At 46.1% G+C, this 14,755-nt stretch overlaps 1 protein-coding gene across 1 annotated transcript in view; it reads right to left on the reverse strand.

Moving 5' to 3' along the window:
• The window catches only part of LOC309569871 (alpha-1-antitrypsin-like), a gene marked incomplete at its 3' end in the record, with an annotated part of 32,168 nt that extends 24,973 nt beyond the window's left edge, over positions 1 to 7,195 (reverse strand). Inside the window, exon 1 of the mRNA XM_082275863.1 lies at positions 7,030 to 7,195. Coding sequence (XP_082131989.1) covers positions 7,030 to 7,142 — 113 coding nt within the window. The 5' untranslated portion in view covers positions 7,143 to 7,195. The remainder of the gene's footprint in view (positions 1 to 7,029) is intronic.
• Between the last annotated feature and the right edge of the window lie 7,560 nt (positions 7,196 to 14,755).

Consider the following 14,755-nt stretch of genomic DNA (forward strand, 5'->3'; position numbering starts at 1 on the left):
TCCTCACTGTCAATGGGTGAGTATGTCCTTGTGATACTGGGTGAGTCTGAACTACCAACGGGATACTGAGATTCAGGCTGCTCTGCCACTCTCAAATCCACTAGATTGCGGCGATAACGAGTACCGCCAACGTCCACAAGATAGGAGCGTGGTGCCACCTTTTGCAGACAAGTACCTATTCTCCAACGGCCTGTACGATCGCCAGGCAATGGTTTCATACGGATTCGTTCCCCCATATTCAATTCTGGCAAATCTCTGGCCGACGTGTCATATCGTGCCTTAGACACTTGTCTCTTAATCCTTAATTTTTCTGGAACACCTTGTATGACAGAGGGTTCAAGCAGCCTATTTGCTACTGGTAAGGAGGTCCTCAATCTCCTTGACATCAGTCTTTGTGCCGGACTACTATCCATGCCTTCATTTGGAGTGTTTCTCCAATGTAAAATGGCTTTCCATGGGTCTTTACCATCACTTTGTGCTTTCTTGCATAAATTTTTAACAATCTTTACAGCTGATTCTGCTTTGCCATTAGCCTGTGGATGACGGGGTGAGGAAGTAACATGCTCAAACTCCCATTCAGTAGCAAATTTTCTGAATTGTAGGCTGGCAAATTGAGGGCCATTGTCGGAGATCAATGTATCTGGTTGGCCATGACGTGCAAACTGTGCCTTGCACCTCTTAATTGTAGATTCTGTGGATAAGTCGGGAAGAAGGTCTATTTCCCAGAAGTCTGAATAATGATCAACTAATAGCAGGTATTCCTTGCCTGCGTAGTTGAATAAGTCCATACTGATAATCTGCCACGGACGTGTAGGTATCTCATGTGACATCATGGTTTCTTTTTGTTGTAAGTGGGCATATTCATTGCAGGTGGGACAATTACTGACAAAGTCTTTGATCTCACCATGCATGTTGGGCCAGTAAAGGGTATCACAAGCTTGTCGGTAGCATGCTTCACCACCAATATGGCTGGAGTGTATGCGCAATAACATTTCTGCTCTCAGTGACTTCGGCACGATGACTCTTGGACCTTTGTACAAGATACCATTTTGTATGCTGATCTCATCTCTAAAGGACCAATATTCCCTTACAATTCCAGGTACTGCCTCTTTTACATCCGGCCACCCACTCAAAACAATAGACTTCAAAGCTTGTAAAGTTGCATCACTGTCAGTGTGCTGTATGAGTTGATGTAATCGCTGATCTGTGACATTAAGATAGTCCGCTTGATTGATATCAGCAAAGAAATTTTGTTCCCGTTGCAGCAGACAAATTGTATGATGCTCATGCTCACCTCCAGGTGCCACATCATCTGACGTAGCTCTGCTCAGGGTATCGCTGATATACATATCACATCCTGGCTTGTAGACAACATTGAGGTTGTAATGCTGCAATGTAAGCATCATGCTCTGCAAACGCTTGGGAGCACACAAAAGGGGCTTTTTGAATATGGTTATCAGAGGTTTGTGATCAGTTTCAGCTGTAATTGAATCCCTTCCATAAAGATAATGATGGAAACGCTGGCAAGCAAATACAACGCTTAAACTTTCCTTCTCAATTTGAGCATAATTTTGCTCCGCTGGCGAAAGAGCCCTGGATGCATATGCAACTGGTTGACCTTTTTGCAAAAGGCAACAACCTAGACCATTTTTACTGGAGTCACTTTGTATCGTAACAGGCTTTGCAACATCATAGTATTTTAACACTGGGGCAGAGGTGACCAAGCGTTTTATGTCCTCTACTGCCCGGTCATGCTTGGGAAGCCAGTGCCAAACTGCATCTTTGTCCAGAAGTCGTCGTAATGGCTCACACACCTCAGATAAGTGTGGGAGGAATTTTGCTAGGTATGTAACAAAGCCAATAAATCTCTGTACCCAGGGGCGGACTGACCATTCGGGGATTAGGGCACTGCCCGAGGGCCCAGGGTCAGTAGGGGGCCCCATGAGAGGCTACACACTACAGAAAGAAGCCAGGAACGTCCATGCAGGCTATGCTGTGGTAGATATTTAAATGCCCACTCTATGTGGCTGAGCTGCAATTTGTAGGTGGGGCTTTGTGTGGCTTGAGTGTGGACACAGGGGGCCCCATGATCTCTGATTGCCCGGGGGCCCCATGAGTTGTCAGTCCACCCCTGCTGCTTTGGCATCAGCAGGCAGGGGCATGTCCACAATGGCTTTAATCTTATCCGGGTCAGCTTTTAAGCCTTGTGAAGACAGGATATGTCCATGGAAACGAACTTCTCCCACCTTGAACTGCAATTTCTTTACACTAAGCCTCAGCATCACCTGCCGACAACGATCCAGTAGCGCTATTAACTTTTCATCATGGTCATGCTCAGCCTCCTTATCAGTATTACCGCAGCCAACTATAAGAATGTCATCAGCTATTGGCTCAATTCCATTAAGACCACCTAATAGTTCATGCTGCTTTCGCTGGTATTCCTCAGGTGCTACAGAGACTCCAAATGGTAGTTTGAGCCATCTCTTTCTGCCCCAAGGAGTCCAGAACGTGGTCATGTAGCTACTCCTTTCATCCAGTTTGCACTGCAAAAAGGCATCTCTAGCATCAACAAGTGTGAAGACACGCGCTCTAGGAAGCTCGTGCAAAATATCATCGAGCTTGGCATTAAGTAGTGTGACCGTTTCAGGGCCATATTCAGAAACTTGGGATCAATGCATATTCTGATCTTCTCAGGCTTTCTGATAACAACCATGTTACTGATCCAATCTGTAGGCTCTGATACTGAAGTAAGATGTCCTTCGGCTTCATATTTATCTAGTTGAGCTTTAACCTGTGGCTTAATGGCGATAGGCACATTGCGAGGGGCACATTGTACAGGTTGAATGGTAGGATCCAGTTCAAAACGAACCTCTCCTGGAACAGAGACTATCGGGCCCTCAAACACATCACTGTAGGCGTGAAGAATTTGCTGTTTTGTCAGTGGCCTAGTCAGAGATTTTGCAGGCTGCTTATCCACATTATGTAGCTCAGCAGGAATGGTGAACAGCATCAGTCCAAGGCGCTCACATGTTGAACCCGATAATAGAGGTTCCTGATCCGCGTCTACAATCTCAAAGTTCAGTTTGTGTATACAATCACGTATGCTGCATTCTGTTTGGAATAGCCCCAATGATTCCATTAGTTCCCCTGAATACAATTTTAGTTTGGTGCTACTAGGCTGAAGGGGTGTTCTGGGTGCCAGTTTCATTTTGTCCTTTATACTCATGACATCACATGTTGCACCCGAGTCCAGCTGGCATGGTTGGATTATATTGTTTAATCTGAGGTTTACAAACCATTTTTTGCCCTTTGTGTTTACAGCACCAATGCATTCTGAGGAGTAAACCATATCAGTGCTAAGCAGGTGTGCATCCTCCGGATCGGATATTTGCTCAATTATGTGCAGCTTCCTTGCTTCCATTTTACTGGAGAGACACACCCTTGCAAAGTGATTTGGTTTACCACATGCAGTACAAATTTTCCCATATGCAGGACACTTTTCTTTCTCTTGTACATGCACATTGCCGCAATACTTGCATGATGCAGGCTTCCTCCCAGGTGAGTTGTGTAGGTGACCCTTGTGCTGAAACGTATGCTTGTGGTTTCTGAAGTTTTGCTGTTGTTTCGAGGCTGCATGGATATTGTCAATCAGTTTATCCTGCTCCATAGCTTTCATATGTTTGTCAGTAATTTCTGCAGTGCGACATATCTCAATTGCTGTATGTAGATCTAAATCATGTTTCCTCAACAGGTGGCGACGTGTGCTGTCACTGGTGATACCCAAAACTATTTTATCACGAATAAGTTCATCTCTCAGAGAGCCATACTCACAGCTTGCAGCTTTTTCTCTTAGCCGTGTGACAAACCTGTCTATTGATTCACAGTCTTCTTGCTCACAGCAGCCAAATATATATCTTTCATAAATGACATTTCTAGAGGGTCTGAAGAAAGCTTCCAATGCATTCAGAATGGTTTTGGTGTCACTCTTTTCCTCCTCTGTGAGGTTCAGATTATGCTTGTAGACATGGAGGCATTCACTGCCCATCACCCTCCTCAGTGTGGCTGCTTGCACTGCTGCAGGCTTCTCATTCAACCCTGTGATTAGGGAGTAGTCCTCAAATTCAGCCATGAAATTGTCCCAGTTACTGCTGACATCTCCACTCACCCTCATTGTCTCAGGCAGTGGAATGCTGTTAGCTGCCATGATGCTGTTCTCCTTGCTGCAAATACTCAGTATCCAGGACAGGACTGCAAGTGTTATAAAGCACAATCAGTTCTAAGAACACTCACATCAAGGCTAGCAGGCTCTCTGCATCAAATGTGTAGAAGGAGTATGGATCCAGAAATCTTCTGACACCATGTTTGATGTGATATATGGAAGGAGACAGCACAAGCCATTACTGTACAGAAGCCATGCTTTACTGAAGTAAACCAACAGGAAAAGGAAACACAACACAGGAAGTAGTACAACAGAGATGCACCATAGAGTTGCATTTAACCACTTAAGCCCCGGAAGATTTTACCCCCATTCCGACCAGGGGGTATTTTGCGATTCGGCACTGCGTGAATTTAACGCACAATTGCGCGGTCGTGCGACGCTGTACCTAAACGAATTTGACGTCCTTTTTTTCCCACAAACAGAGCTTTCTTTTGGTGGTATTTGATCACCTGTGCGATTTTTTGATCACGCGCTATAAACAAAAAAAGAGCATCAATTTTGCAAAAATAGCAATATTTTTCACATTTTTTTATATAAAATTCCCCCCAAAAAAAATGTAAAAATCAAAATTTTTAAAAATTATCGGCCAATTTGTTTTATGCTACCTATGTTTGGTAAAAAAAATCGCAAAAAGCGTATTTTGATTGGTTTGCGCAAAAGTTATCGCGTTTACTAACAAAGGGAAAGATTTTTGTCATTTTTGTTGTTTTTTTTTTTAACGCGTAATGGCGGCGATCTGCGATTTTTTTTGCGGTACTGCGACATTGCGGCGGACAGATCGGACCCTTGACTGACATTTTTGACACTTTTGGGGTTACCAGTGACATTTCTACAGTAATCAGTGCTATACATATGCACTGTTACTGTAAAAATACACTGGTAGTGAAGGGGTTAACTTTATTTGGAAGGGAGGGGCTGTGTGTGTCCCTAGGGGCGTGGTTTCTACTGTGATTGGCTGTGGCTCTAGCTGTAAGGACACTGATCAACGGATCTACATACCAGATCCGTTTTATCAGTGTCTTTGCAGCGAGGAGAATGACAGGCAGTTTGTTTACACAAGCTGCCTGACATTCTCCCTCTCCCCCGCCGATCGCCGAGTGGCCGGCGGACATCGGGTCCGCTGGTCACACGCGCGGGGGGGTCCGTGACCATGCGGGAGCGGGAGCGCGCCTCCGGGGGCGCGCGCTCGCTCCCTAGACCCTCACAAGCAAGCAACGTAGCCCTACGTTAGTTTGCCTGTGAGGGGCTGACCGCCGACGTAGATAGTCGTGCGGCGGTCGGCAAGTGGCTAAAGAAACATATCATCCATAACACATCCTTCCTGAGGACCGGTGCCCAGAACTGGACAGCATACTCCAGATGTGGCCGGACCAGAGTCTTGTAGAGTGGAAGAATAATCTCTTTTATTTCTGGAGTGAATCCCCTTTTTTATACATCCCAGTATTCTGTTGGCTTTGCTTGCAGCGGCTTGGCATTGCATGCCACTGCCAAGCCTGTTGTCTACCAGTACCCCCAGGTCCTTTTCCATCTTAGACTCACCCAGAGGTTCCCCTAGTAGCTTGCTTTCGTGTTTCTGATGCCCAAGTTATATCTGCTATATAAATATTTATATACATTTTCTTATAAATATGGGTTCTGATCCTAGTCCTACCATGCCCAAGCTCATCCCTACAAATGACCCTTCCCCATTAAAACCAAAATCCAATTCTACATATTAAACCAAGGCAAATTGGACTTTAACTATGCCTCCAATAGTGTGAACAACAAACCATCAAAATACAGTACATATATTAGTTTATTATTACAAAGTTTCATATTAAAAGAATGTCTCAAGGAGATCGGCATACAAGAATTAAAATACAATACAGAAAGAATATTATGCACTCAGTAAGAAAGGAGCCCAAATGAGAAATGCAAATAAGGTCAATACGTTGGTTGAGGGATGACCTGATGATTCTTCAGGACCTTTGAGACCCCCAATATATCCATGTTATCTAACAAGGATATATGCAACACTCCTTCTAACCAGACCCACACTGTCAATGCACTCCAAGATTGGGTGGCATGCATTGATCCCCATCCTGCCCATGGGGGGACCTTGAAGGACACTACAAAGACCCACTGGTCACACTGGAGCACCTCAGACCAAAGTGATTAAATTCCAGAGACCCAAAAAAAATAATAATCAAGACTCAGTATATTAGAGTCTCCTTACACAGCTTTAATCCCCCCTTACAGGAACAAGGAAAATAAATAAATTACCTTCTTCTTCTCAAGCCAATGAACAGGGGGACCTACCACCACTCACCTCCCTGATCCACCCCTCATAAAACTCAACAAATCCTGAGATTACACCCTATGTGAAACACTTTATTAATGCATTTGGACCATTTTTGATAAACGTATAGGAACAATTGTTTTGTTCTAATGTCCTTATGATTATGTATATGTAGCTAGATATCCTGCATAGGAAACAAGTATCTGGAAAGCAATGGCAAATTATTGAACGCATGATCTTTATATAACATTGCAAAATCAGGAAAATCCAAAGAATAAGAACCTCCCTTTAAAATGTTCCAGGATCATTCAATTTAGAAAGATACATTTGTTAGATCTGCTATATAAATAATTATATATACAGGTATTGGCATATAAATAGAAATATAATATAAATGAATATTTTAGAAATTAGCTTCATAAATTGTTTGGATTTTTAGAGGAAAATATAAAGAATTAGTAAAGAAAAATGTATACTTACAACAAAGTTCTGACGTCCTCAGAGAAGACTGAAATCTTTTGGCTGGACTGACCGCTTATATAGGATAATGTATGTCCGGTCCTTACTATTGAGGAAGCCAAGACCTCTAACCATTAACCGGGTAACCTCTGCTCTGTGGCTTGAGCAAATATTGACCACATGCATTTATTTGCCTGCGTGGTATGTCCAAGGATGATGATTTTTGGACTCATCCGGTTCAAACTAAATTGCAGGAAGATATAAAAAACAAATGACTTTTGTTGGTAATACTTTGGTCATTAACCACTTAAGCCCCGGAAGATTTTACCCCCTTCCTGACCAGGGGGTATTTTGCGATTCGGCACTGCGTGACTTTAACTGACAATTGCGCGGTCGTGCGGCGCTGTACCCAAACTAATTTTACGTCCTTTTTTTCCCACAAACAGAGCTTTCTTTTGGTGGTATTTGAACACCTGTGCAATTTTTTGATCATGCGCTATAAACAAAAAAAGAGCGTCAATTTTGCAAAAATAACAATATTTTTCACATTTTTTTTATATAAAATTCCCCCCCCCAAAAAAAAAAATGTAAAATCAACATTTTTTAACATTTTAGACCAATTTGTTTTCTGCTTCATATTTTTGGTAGAAAAAAAAATCGCAATAAGCGTATTTTGATTGGTTTGCGCAAAAGTTATCACGTCTACAACCTAGGGGGAAAGATTTATGTCATTTTTATTGTTTTTTTTTTTTTTTAACTAGTAATGGCAGCCATCTGCGATTTTTAGCGGTACTGCGACATTGCGGCGGACAGATCGGACCCCTAACTGACATTTTTGACACTTTTGGGGGGCCCAGTGACAATACTACAGTAATCAGTGCTAAAAATATGCACTGTTACTGTAATAATGACACTGGCAGGGAAGGGGTTAACATAGTGGGTGATCAAGGGGTTAAATTTGAGCCTAGGGGAGGGATTCTAACTGTGGGGGGGGGGGTCGTGGCTTCTGAAATGACCATAGAGACCTGTAATCCTATATAGAAGGATCACAGGCACTATGTGATAATTTCAGAGAGAAGAACGGTCTGCTGTGTTTACAACATCCGACCGTCCTCTCTCAGCTGGGAGCGATTGCGGGTGTCAGGCGGCAATTGGAGCCGCCTGACCCGTGCATTGGCTTTCCCGCTGCCGAGTGGGGGCTCGCTGCCTGCTCGCCACCGACGTAGACATAGCAGGGAGCATCGATAATTTCAAAAAACTATTAGATGGGCACCTTAAAGACCACAACATAGAGGGGTATACAATGTACAACACACACATCATAGGTTGAACTGGATGGACTGATGTCTTTTTTCAACCTCACAAACTATGTAACTATGTAGACCTATGTCGATTTGTGCAGCAGAGCCACATTGCCGCAGTATATAGGTGGCGGCCGGTTGGGAACCGGTTAATGTGCCTGTAAAGTGGCGCATTTGTACTATGTATGGAGCCTGCTGCAGCAAAACTAACATTTCTAAAGCAAAAAAAATGTAATTTAAACTTGCTCGTGGCTGTAGAGTATTGTCGTCCCCAGTGCTGTATCTTGGCCTAGGCCAACAAGGCCCAGGCCTAGGGCAGCACTTTGCAGGGGGGCAGCAAAAAAGCTGATGGGACTGCACTGATATGCTGCCCTGATGGGCACTGATATGTTGCACTGATGGGCACTAATAGACTGCACTGATGGCCACTGATGAGGCAGGACTGATAAGCTGCACTGATATGATGCACTGAGAGGCTGCACTGGTGGCCACTGATGGGGCTGTACTGATGGCCACTGATGAGGCTGCACTGATGGGCAATAATGAGGCTGAACTGATGAGCACTGATAAGGCTGCACTGATGGGCACTGATGAAGCTGAACTTATGGGAACTGATGAGGCGGCACTGATAGACTGTGGTTGTGGTCTGTGGTTTACAGATGACAGGGCGGGTCATAAACAAGAAAGGGTGTGGCCTGTACAGGAAGGGGTGGGTCATATTTAAATTAGGGGTGCCCAAGTTTAGTTAGGCCTAGGGCAGCACAAAACTTAAATACACCACTGGTCGTCCCCCTGCAATACAGATAAAAAAAAAAAAAAAACGGCGTAGGGTCGTCCCCCCCCCCCCCCCCAGTCCATAACAGGCCCTTCCCCACGCCAAAACTTAAAAAAAACCTGTGAGGGGAACATGTGTATCTACATGTTCATATAATAAAGTACCCACTAAAGAAAAAAATATTAATAAATCTATGCAATGTAAATCCCTTTTCTTTTATTTCTAAGGACTACATATCCCATGGTACCTTATTACCTGCAAGCAGCGGTTCCTGCACTGACTCCGCATCCTGAAATCCCTCCCCTGAGCACCTCAGTGCCTACTCACAGAGCATATTGAATAACTGTGACAGAATTATGCAGTTATGTGGCCCTCCTGCATGAACCAACGTAGGTCTACATCGGTCGCACGCAGGCAGCTAGGGGGCGAGCGCGCCCTGGCGGCGGCGCGCTCCTGCCCTCACTCGGCAACGGGGATGCCGATGCACGTGGCAGGCAGCTCAGATTGTCGCCTGACACCTGCGATCGCTCCCCGCTGAGAGAGAAGAATGCTTGGCTGTTGTAAACACTTCTGACCGTTCTTCTCCCTGGCATGATCACAGAGCGCCTGTATAAGATCACATGTCTCTATGGTCATTTCACAAGCCTCGCCCCCCCCACAGTTAGAAACACACCCCTAGGTACACATTTAACCCCTTGATCACTTACTGTGTTAACCCCTTCCTTGCCAGTGTCATTATTACAGTAACAGTGCATATTTTTAGCACTGATTACTGTAGTAATGTCACTGGTCCCCCCAAAAGTGTCAAAAATGTCAGTTAGGGGTCCAATCTGTCCGCCGCCAATGTCGCAGTCCTGCAAAAAATCGCAGATCGCCGCCATTACTAGTAAGAAAAAACAATAAAAATGACATAAATCTTTCCCGTAGTTAGTAGAAGCGATAACTTTTGCGCAAACCAATCAAAATACGCTTATTGCGATTTTTTTTTTACCAAAAATATGTAGCAGAACACAAATTGGCCTAAAATGTTAAAAAATTTTGATTTTTACATTTTTTTTTTGGGAATGTTATATAGCAGAATGTGAAAAATATTGTTTTTTTTTTTTTTTTTTTTAAATTGTCGCTCTTTTTTTGTTTATAGCGCAAAAATTAAAAATCGCAGAGGTGATCAAATGCCACCAAAAGAAAGCTCTGTTTGTGGGAAAAAAAGGACATAAATGTTGATTGTAACGCAGTGATGAATCGCAAAATAGGGCCTGGTCAGGAAGGGGGTAAAATCTTCCGGGGCTGAAGTGGTTAATTGCTTTGCACCTTTATTGGTTTACCTTTTCTCAGACTTTGTCTGCTTTAAAAAACAAAAGCACTGCACTGTCATTTATTTATCTTTGCTTGCTGCCTGCAATATTGAGTATTGAACCTTAGCACAGTGATTATTTGTGATTTTGCCACAAACATGCCCTCCGGAAGATTTACCCCCCTTAATGACCGGGCTTTTTTTTTGCAATACAACACTGCGTTACTTTAACCTCCCTGGCGGTATTCCGGAGTGTGGCTCGGGGGTTAATATAGAGCACCAAAAGCGGTAATCCCAAACCACACTCAGGATTACCCCACAATCAAATTTACCTTTCACTGCAATCCCCCGCCGTCCTATCGCAGTCCTCCAGCCATCCTCCTGCTCTGTGCTCGGCTGATGTCGTCACCTGTCTCCTGGGTTCCCTTGCCTGCGAGCGCCGTGACACAGGTGGATGAAACCGGCGGGAGATTAAAAATAAATAAAACAAATGACATGATACAATGTAATCTTTTAGGATTATAACTTTGTACCATGCCCTTTCACCTAGAGCAGGGGGTCTCCAAACTGTGGCCCGAGGGCCAGATGTGGCCCTTTGCTAGTCTTTATCTGGCCCTCAAGGCACTATTCCTCCCTCTGATATGAGGCACTATTCTTATAATTCTTCCACTGATACCAATGATGGGATACTATTCCCCCTACTAATAGGGGCACTGCACCTTTCTCCTATTGACCATCAAACCTGAGGCCATATTTATTCTCATTGATGCCAAGCCCGGGACATTTACTGCCCCTGCGGGCCACAATCCGGCCCTCATAAAGTCTGAAGGATAATAAACTGGCCCTTTGTTTAAAATCTTTGGAGACCCCTGACCTAGAGGCTTTTCCAGTGCCCTGCCTGAACACATTCACACTGCAGAGGCATGACCTCTGCGCGACTTCGGGGGCGACCTCACAAGTCCCGTACACCGCGACTTCGGCGTGACCTTGGGGGCGACCTCACAAGTCCCGTGCACCGCGACTTCAGCGCGACTTCGGGGGCGACCTCACAAGTCCCGTACACCGCGACTTCGGCGTGACCTTGGGGGCGACCTCACAAGTCCCGTGCACCGCGACTTCGGCGTGACCTTGGGGGCGACCTCACAAGTCCCGTGCACCGCCACTTCAGCGCGACTTTGGGGGCGACCTCACAAGTCCCGTGCACCGCGACTTCAGCGCGACTTCGGGGGCGACCTCACAAGTCCCGTGCACCACGACTTCAGCGCGACTTCGGGGGCGACCTCACAAGTCCCGTGCACCGCGACTTCGGCGCGACTTGCACGGACTTCAAATAATGAATTTCTATGCAAGTTGCTCTGAGGTTGCCCCTTAGTAGTACAGGACCCTTTTTCTTGACTTGTGTCGCTCCTATTAGAACGGGTCCTGTAGCACTGCATGGACCACGAGGGACCGCGACTTGTCAGGCTGACAAGTCGCCTGACAAGTCGCGGTAGTGTGAAGTGACGACAGTGAGGATTCTGCAACTGAGCTCAACGATGTGCGGACTTGGTGCTCTATTGACTGCGGTACAGATCAGGTAGCGCCCTCAAGATTCCCATTTACTGGAGCACCTGGTATGAAAGTTGACGTTGACCATGACAACCCCTTGGCATACCTACGATTATTTCTGACTGATGAGGTTATTGAAAAAATAGTTACCGAGACAAACCGTTACAAAGAGCAACAATTGGCTACACATCGGAAGTTTGCAAGATGCCGAAAGTGGGAACCGGTGACCAAAGATAACATTTGGAAATTTCTGGGCCTAATAATTCTTCAGGGAGTGGTGGGGGAAACCCCTGCAGAAGTGGTATTGGAGAACCAATACATTACTTGCCACTCTATTCTTTGGCACAATGTCAGAGTACAGATTCTCCCTCATAATGAAATATCTTCACTTCCAAAACAATGAAGAATTTGATGGGATTTATTATTATTATATTATTAATGATTTTGTGTTTTAAACTTTATCATACCTGGGATGCAGTGGCGGTAGGTGAATGAAAATTTGGGGGGGCTCAAACTTCATCATACCTGGGATGCAGTGGCGGTAGGTGAATGAAAATTTGGGGGGGGGGGGGGGGGTTCGAACTTTATCATACCTGGGATGCAGTGGCAGCAGGTGAATGAAAACTTGGGGGGGGGCGTCAAAACCAACACCACCCCCTCCCCCCCACCCCCGGGGCGGCCGGCAATCAAATCTACCAACCCCTCCCGGAACAGATGGCTGGCATTTGGACCAAAGTCACACAGGACCCTTTTTTTGGTCCACACCACAGTCGGATCACATGGGTGTTCACATCTATGAGATCCGATTCGTGTCCGGACTGACAGTCCGCACTGCGATATGCGAACTGATCTGAGGGTGTCATTAAAGCGGAGTTCCACCCTAAAAATGAATTTTGCACCTTCCTTTACATTAAAAAAACCTGAAAAAGAATTGGATAATGAATTATTTTTTTTTTTGTTTAACTTACCTTGTTTATAATGATAATAAACTTACTTTCCTTCCTATTCCTCCCTCTGCGGCTGCAGCCCCTGACGTCACTTCCTCCTTGCATTGACTCCTGGGAGATGAGCGTCTTCAATCCCAGGAGTCAATGAGCCTGCACTGGTGTCACTCATCACTTTGGGTGCAGGCGCTTCATTCCCTGCTATGTGAAGATGGTACAGCGCCACTAAGTAGAATAATTAACTAAAGGAAAGGAGGTGAACCAATGTCCATGAGTCCATGTGGAGGAAAAGGATTCAAATGCTGAAAATGTAGCCACAGATCCAACAAAAGTCTTGCAAATGGAGTTTCTTGACAGAGATCACACAAACAATAAAGGATATACCCTTACCAGACAGTTGGACCCTCTGTTAAGGAAGGTCAGACAAGCATGTGAAGTCCGTCTCCAGAAACAAGTAAACGACCCAATTCCTCTCCGAACAGCCACAGAACATCCGGATAGGACCATGGAACCGATAAACCTCAATGGACACCAGGTGTACATAAGGGATGACCTCCAATAATACAGATGGGGGCGCACATGGTGAAGTATGTACGGATTTTATTAATAAAAGAAAGGTAAAAAAACTCACATGTAACTGCTTGATATAGACATGTTAATCGATTGATTGGCCGCGGCTGGAACAGCGTGACTGCATGGGGGCTAGCGTGTCTGACGCGTTTCGTCCTGCAAAGGCGTTTTCAAAGGCAAAAGCCCCCCACATGCTGCAGCACACTTTTATAGGGTGCCCCAGATCGTTTGGAATGCGGCTCTGCAACCACTTCCGGTGCGTAATGACGCACTTCCGCTTCCGGTGCGTGATGACGCACTTCCGCTTCCGGTGCGTGATGACGCACTTCCGGTCGCGGCGTGCGTGATGGATAGGTACCGGTACGTCACTCGCCCACGAGCCAATAGAGGGCGAGCGCGCCCGTACATGCTCGGCTATTCTAGGGAAGACAGCGCATGCGCGGTGACGTGTTGGCGCCGGGCGGCGCAATTTTTAAATGCAAAGCCAAGGCACCTCACCAAACAGTAAGTGAGGCCCCTCTGCAGCCCCTGCATCTCCTCAGGAAAATCTCCTGTACCATGCCCACAGCACTCCCTTTCCTACACCATGAGCACAGCTCTGCATGTACCATTCCCACAGCCCTGCATCATGCCCACAGCCCTGCATCTCCTACACCATGCCCGCAGCCCTTGCATCTCTTGCACCATGCCCGCGGCCCCTGCATCTCCTGCACAATGCCCACAGCCCTGGCATCTCCTGTACCATGTCTGCAGCCCCTGCATCTCCTGCACCATGCCCACAGCCCCGGCATCTCCTGCACCATGCCCACAGCCCCGGCATCTCCTGCACCATGCCCACAGCCCCTGCATCATGCCCGCAGCCTCTGAATCTCCTGCACCATGTTCGCAGCCCCTGCATCTCCTGCACCATGCCTGCAGCCTCTGCATCTTCTGCACCATGCCTGCAGCCCCTGCATCTCCTGTACCATGCCCACAGCCCCTGCATCTCTCTCTTATTTGTTTCAAATATTTTTTTCTTCTTTGTGTATGTTTAGGTGACATGGGGGCGAGGGGTGAGGATGGGGGGCGCCACAAGATTAGCTCGCAGAGGGTGCCTAACCACCTAAGGCTGGCCCTGTTCAGAGGGGACCAGAATCCAGACCCTCTATCATCCTCCTCCTATTAACAGACCCCAGAACAGAAGGAGTGCTGGCAGCGGCACCCCTTCCCACTGCTGGGGAAGATAAATGGAACGAGTGGACACATCCAGAGCCACACACACATAGGAGCCCCCTATTCTAGTGCATAGGAGGAGGCGGGGTCGAGCCACAGTGCAACAAGGGCGAACCCGAGCCACAGTGCAACAAGGGCAAGCCCAAGCGACAGTG

Source organism: Pelophylax lessonae (genome assembly GCF_965119305.1).
Source record: "Pelophylax lessonae genome assembly, chromosome: 13".
In the NCBI taxonomy this organism is placed as follows: domain Eukaryota; kingdom Metazoa; phylum Chordata; class Amphibia; order Anura; family Ranidae; genus Pelophylax; species Pelophylax lessonae.